We start from the raw sequence: 7,102 nt of genomic DNA on the forward strand, positions 1-7,102 counted from the left end.
TGAGAAAATCTAAGTATTGGGTCATGATGAATTTACCAACTTTTGCATTTTTACATCAGACTTGCGTATCACTAACAGTGCTATCTGGAATATATGGAATGCAGTCTCCACTTTTAACCACTTTCCTGAGAAATCCTATATTTTTATCTATTAGTTTGTGTGCTTTCAGACTGGGTAGTCAATTTTCCTGGTACAAAAAGAGTATAGGTATGTCTGAATGTCCTAATAAAAACCAAACCCTTTTATATAATTGCACAAACGAAAGAATATTATGAAAGTCTCCCCAACAGCAAGGTAAGAATCACTACCCATCTTTAACATAAAGTAAACTGGAAAATCCAAAAAGGATATGTCAATATTAAGTCATCTCTGGGTGATGGAATGATAGGTGATTTTTAATTCCTTCTTTATGCATATCGGAATTTTATTTTTCTATAGTGCAGTATACTATTTAAATATTGTAAAGTGAAAAAAAAAAACATAGAGAAAAACCTATGGAATTCTAGAGGTATTTTTATGATAATGCAAGATGAAATAAAATAAATGTTTAGAATAATACCTGATCCTTTTGAATTCTCATTTCATCAACTTCACTTTCAGCATACTGAGGGTCTTTTGCGGGGTCCTTGATATCTTTTAGTGTGTTGACAGTCTGAAATTACAAGTCTTCAAATCATTTCATGTCCATAACCCAAAATCTTCAGCGTCGACCATCTATCTCTCAAACCAACTTCCTGTTCTTTAGCCAGCCATGAAAGCTCTCTACACTCTTTTGAGCTTTTATGATCACCACAAGGGCCATTCAAATTCCACCAGGTTCTCTTTCTTCCCTCTCCTTTCAGTTGAGGTTTCTCCTTGTCTAATAGCCAGAGAGCTCTGCTTGAACTGTGTCTTACCCACCTTTTAACCTCCACAGGGCCTCATAAACAATAGATTTTAAATGAATGTTAACTTTCGAGCATGAGAGTTGAAAACAAAGTTATCATAATAGGCTCATTAGAACATTTCCCAATAACTGTTGAAAAGTGCTGAAAATTCTTGCTTTAAAAGAATTAGAAATATATACCTTTGGTGGAAAGAGCTTTGCATACACTTTTTTCCACAACTCCATTGGTGAATGGGCATGAAGCTTTCCAATGTCATTATCAGGAACAGGAGGAGATCCTAAAATTGGAAGTTTTACTCCAATGACTGCATTGATTAAAACATTACAAACTCTACCAATAAAGCTGATGACACTTATAAAAGTATAAATCTGAGATCACTCATTTCCCCCCTCCCTAATACAGTCACTACTAAAATTTACCCCACCCCAGTGTAGCAAGACCACTGGGACAAGTTCCAGTACTACAAGAGGAGACAGAGTCATGAGTAAACTGTAATTCTCTTTCCTCACACTTAAATTGCTACTCAGCAAAAATATAAACATTTGAGATTCTCATGTGCTTGTGAATTTATAAGAAAACAGACACTCTTATGTGCTGCTGGCTAGAGTGCAAATTGGGCAGCTAATTTGGGGGGTAATTTGGCACTATTAAATACTATTAAAATACTAAAAAAGCAATTCCAGTTTTTGTGTTTACTCTAGAAACACCTGTACACATGTATTAATGACTTCATACTGAAGCATCATTTGTATTAGTGAAAAATTCACCACCACCAAAATGTCCATTAACAGTGAACTCAATTATTTTATAATACTATCCAGAAATCAAAATACCAAATGGGCCTATACATAGCATTAATATAGAAAAGCCACTAAGACATATTGAGTAAAAGAGGCAAATTTCAAAATGATAGATGGAGAATGATACAATTATGTTAATACAAATATTTTTCTCTATACAACATACACATATATAGAAAAAGGTCTGGAAAGATACATATCAAACTCAATCCTTATATATTCTATTTTGATATTTTATAAGGAGAATGTCTTCAAGTATTGGTTGTATAATTTAATCTGAAAATTTAATAAATTCGCTGCCACTTCTCGGTAATTTTAAATCTATAATCTGGGATTTTTTTGTTGTGTTTCGGCATCTGTAAAGTTCACTAAGACTGTTTCACTGTTGCTCTCTCAGGGCCACCTGTCACTTTGGTGGGAAAGACATCGATATAATCCATAGCTCTTATTCAGCTTTCCTAGGTTTTTTACTCATCCTTGTGTGTGTGTGTGTGTGTGTGTGTGTGTGTGTGTTTATTAAGTTCTATATAATTTCATCACCTTTGTAAGGTTCATATATCCACATTGCAGTCAACATACTAAACAATTCCATCACCACAATGATCCCTTGTGTTGCCCTTTAATAATCACACTGACCTCCTTCCCAACCTCTCACCTTCTGCCTGCCCCATCCACGGTTTTGTCCCTAACCTCTGATAACCACACATCTTTCCTTCATTTCTAAAATTTTCTCATTCTAAAAATTTTATATAAATAGAGCCATATTGTATGTAGCCTTTTCTAATTAGCTTTTTTCATTCAGCATAATTCCCTGGAGAGTCACCCAAGCTGTGTGTATCAATACTTTGTTCCTATTTATTGTTAAGTAATATTCTATGGTATAAATGTACCACAGTTTGTTTATTCATTTACCTGTTGAATAATATCTGGTTGTTTCCAGTTTTCAGCTATTACAAATAAAGTGCTATGAACATTTTTGTACAGATTTTTCTGTGAACATAAATTTTCATTTCCCTGGGATAAATGCCCAATAGTACAATTCTAGGTCATATGGTAGCTGCATGCTTAGTTTTATAAGACACTGTCAAACTGTCTTCAAGAGTGGCTATACCATTTTACATTCCCACCAGCAATATATAAATGATCCAGTTTCTTCGTATCCTTGTCAGCACTTGGTGTTGCCATTATTTTTTAGTTTAATTATTTTGATAGTGTATGGTGATATCTCATTGTGTTTTCAATTTGAATTTCCCTAATAATTAATGATATTAAACATTTTTTCACGTGTTTATTTGCCATTTGGATATCCTCTTCAGTGAAATGCCTGCTTGTGTGTTTTGCCTACTTTCTAATTGGATTGTTTGTTTTTTACTGTTGAGTTCTTTATATATTCTAGATATTAGTCATTCGTTGGATATGTGGTTTGAAAATATTTTCTCCTAGAGTATAACATATCTTTTCATCCTTTTCACATGAGCTATCAAGAGAAAAAGTTTTTAATTTCGATGGGCTCCAAGCTCATGATTTTTAAATTTAGTAATTCTCAACCCTTTTCTGACCTCCAATTACTAATTTTAGCAAAAGATTTCCATCAGCTTTATCTATAAGTACACAGTGATTCTCACTGCTACTAAAATTAAGGTGGTATTAATGATAATTATAAAAATAAAAAACTCAACAAGTGGTTACCAGAGGGTGGGGAGAGGAGAGTAGATGCGGTAGATGGGGTAAAAGGGGTCAAACACTAGTAACAGAAAGAAATCTAACTACGGGTGGTAAACATACAATGCAATATATATATATATATATATATATATATATATATATATATATATATATATATATATATATATATATATATATATAAAAGCTATGGAATAATACACTCAATTCATGTGAATTATAAGCTAAAAGTGGAGACTTCCAAGAAATTTCTCACTTGCGACAAATGCACAGGCTTCCCCAGCGCCCTGGGGTTCTTTAGGGAATATTCAGTCATTTGCGGGTACTTGGGTACAGAAGTTTGAGAAGCACTCTCTGACACATCGGGCTCCTTGATATACAAACTATGTCTCATTCCTCTCTGTATTCTCATGCTGAATTCAGGGCCACCCACAGACAGCGATCCCAGGGATGCTTTGGTCCACCCTTCCATTGTCTGATCTGCGCATCCATCGTTGTCAAGGAACAGCCTTAAACTGGTGGAAAGAGCTCAGTTTCGGAAGACTTCAGACAGCTGTGGGTCTGAATTCTGACTCTGTCACTTATTAGCTGTGTCATCACCTCTCTGAGCCTCAGTTTTCTCAATTTTAAATGAGTATAAAAGGACCACCATGACCAGCCCAGGCAGAAAGGTGAGGGAGGTGGAGGTATCTGCTCCAGTCTAGAAGTCTGATTTCAGATTAAGAAAGCAGGATGGAGCTGAGGCCTCAGGAAGGAGCCCCTGGGCCTCTGGGATGAGAAGGGACCATGTCGAATTGTGGCTCTGGAACCCCCTCCGTCCACACTCCAGGGAGGCAGTGTGCAGTCCAGAGGGTGACTTGGGTGGAGTGATCAAAGGATCAGATGTGTCTCATACACCTCAGATCGCCGACCAGATGTACTGGCCTTTTCATGTCTGCCAGTGAGCCCCTGGGACACCCAGCTCACACCAAGGGTCATTTGGCAGCAGGGGCTAAAGTACAAGCAGGCTAACAAACTCTGTGACCCTGGGCTAGTGCCTTCTCCATAGCCTCTTTACCACGTTCTTAGTTTTGCAGAGTATCAACACGTTCACTGCCTCTTGCTTCCCACCAGGGGCTATGTATTCCCCCTGGGCCAGAGCTAAGCAGGACTTCTTGGATGATGCTTTTAAAAGCATCTGCTTGGAATGGCCTGTCTTCTCTAACAGATCTGGGGGCAACACAGCCTTTTTTGATTAAAACCACCATATATATATGTATTTATATGTGTGTGTGTGTATGTGTATGTGTGCGTGCGTGTGCGTGCGTGTGTGTGTGTGTGTGTATGACATACTGTTGAATTGCACAATTGAAACTGACTGGATTTTGTTAACCAATGTCACTGAAAAAAAAAAAAGAAAAACTCAGTCTCCATAACCACTCATTAATCATCACTATCCCCTTTTTTCCAATTCAATCTATAATCTCATTACAAAATCTCTACATTTGAAGTCAGCTTTAGCTTGTAAGAATAATGGGAAATGAGAAATAAAAAAGAAAAGTACTGCTACAACTAGGTTTTTTTTGCATGCCTACTAGAATTTAAAACCAAACTATGACAACCCTAAATAGTTTTCAGGCCCAAAGATCTTCAAAATAAAAATTGCTTCTATAGGAAGACAAGGAACTTGCCTAAATAAACTTGTAAAATTCCTTTTGCTTCATGAGCCTATGGCACCTATAAATTTAGGATATATATCCCATTAGATGAGGTAAACTATTTTCATAATGAAAAATTAAGGCATACTTAATTAGTGGAACTGTGTTCTTTTGGGTTTATTCCATCACTTGATTCTCTAATGTTCATCATTGCCCATTATATATAGCTTTGCATTTCCCGACCACTCTATGCTCTTGGTTTTCTTCTAAACCCAAAAGCTAAAAAATAAAAGTACCTAGAAGTCAGTAACGAAAATGAAATATGTACAAATTTTTAGTGGAATAGAGATGAGAAATTTGTCTCTAATATGGCAACAAACTTTCCATCACAAATGTCAATGTGATGTATGTTGCATCAATACTGTATATACAAATAAACACATAAGAAATAACAGCAATGATAATGAAACCAGAAATGGTCGTATGTTGGAGATGAAGTGAACATGGAGTAGGATAAAATCAATAAGCAATTAAAAAAAGACTGAACAATCTTAATAAGCTCACCTACCTATATGACTTAAGGAATCCAATCCTGCTGTGATAAACAGTGGTTTATTCTGATCCACACATATTGATTTGCTATATGGATAAAAAGAAAAAAGAATCTAATTTAGTGTAGCAGTCGAATGCCACACTCTACTGTAAATACAAGAGACAAGTTTTATATCTAGTAATTGGTGAGAGCACTACCCCAAATGAATGAGTGAATATTAATGTGATTTCAAAAATTAAAGTATAGCATTAATAAAGGTTTTACAGAAGAAAAAAGTGACAGACTCAAATAACCCTAAATCAAAACCAAGAAAAGTAGCAAGGTTAAGAAAATTATTGATTCTATTTGTAATCACATAAGAAAGTGATAATAGAGGGAAAGCTACTAAAATGAGGCAAAGAAGTAAAAGAAACCAGGAAAACAAGTATAATAGTATCATTATTTTAGTTTTGTCTCAAAGTGTTTTATAACATCATAGTTGTCAAATTTGAGAAATATTTAAACAATATAAGAAGCAGAAGATAATATGAAATTCTCTAAGAATAGACATCTGGGGTACTTATCTAGTCAAGAAACAAAAGGCTGGTGAGAACAATAGAGAAGACAACACTGGCCAAAAAATAATAAAATAAAAAGATATAAAAAATTCATTTTAATAGTACCTTTTGTCAATACCAAAAGCCAACTGGTTGATAACTCCACGTATTTTTAGTAATAAAGCTTCTGATTTACTGGTAAACTAAAAAAAAAAAACAACAAAAAAAAAACACATGAAAATAAATGAAATACTCTGCTTTCAAATCACAGAAATAGGTAACATAAATATGGCTTTGAACAAGTACAGATTGCAGAGAGAAGTACTATTTATTTGCCCAACAAATATTTATGTTTGAGTAGACATAACAAAACCTGAGTAAAGGAAAAGAAAGAAATTTTGATAAATTTGTTTTCACTGACTCTTCAAACTTCATGAGAGCATTATATTGAAGGAACCTGTGTTTATGCACTAATCATTGCAGCTACTCCCACATACGGGTTATAATCATTGCCAAAATGCAATCTAGTTGGTTAAAAAATAGGAGGTATGTACATCATAAATAACTCTTCCGATAAGGATATATTACTGCCTTCAAAGCAGTTAATGTGGTGGCTGCAGATTAATCTAACAATACTGATACTTACTAAAATGATTTTTTAACTTCTCTTCTGAATTGCCTTTGGAGCCTGCAAAATAAGCTACTGAACATTCTCAGTAGTGGTATATAACTAGAGTGACCATAACTAGAATACTTTAGAGAATGAAAGGAGGTAGGTATTATTAATAAGCTAAGACATTGGGTGAAAACCAGGACATATGGTTACCCTACAAATCTTTTATGACTAAATTTGAGTTCTGGAAATGCCAAAAGTCACTCAGCAAAATCAGAATGTCTAAGATGTATGAAAATAGGAAAAACAGCCTTGAACCAAAATGAAATGTAATTATAAAGCAGAGATCAATTTTCAGGATAAGATTCATTTTGGATTAAGAACAGGCTCTCA

General features: G+C 34.8%; 1 protein-coding gene across 1 annotated transcript in view; it reads right to left on the reverse strand.

The window, feature by feature from the left end:
* DYNC2LI1 (dynein cytoplasmic 2 light intermediate chain 1) overlaps positions 1-7,102 on the reverse strand; it is a 29,695-nt gene that overhangs the window by 5,671 nt on the left and 16,922 nt on the right. The window contains exons 10-12 of the mRNA XM_011361346.2: positions 5,576-5,646; positions 1,067-1,164; positions 560-652 (exon numbers count right to left, since the gene is read on the reverse strand). Of these exons, the coding sequence (XP_011359648.1) occupies positions 560-652; positions 1,067-1,164; positions 5,576-5,646 (262 nt within the window). The remainder of the gene's footprint in view (positions 1-559; positions 653-1,066; positions 1,165-5,575; positions 5,647-7,102) is intronic.

This window comes from Pteropus vampyrus, unplaced genomic scaffold (assembly GCF_000151845.1).
Source record: "Pteropus vampyrus isolate Shadow unplaced genomic scaffold, Pvam_2.0 Scaffold66, whole genome shotgun sequence".
Lineage (NCBI taxonomy): Eukaryota > Metazoa > Chordata > Mammalia > Chiroptera > Pteropodidae > Pteropus > Pteropus vampyrus.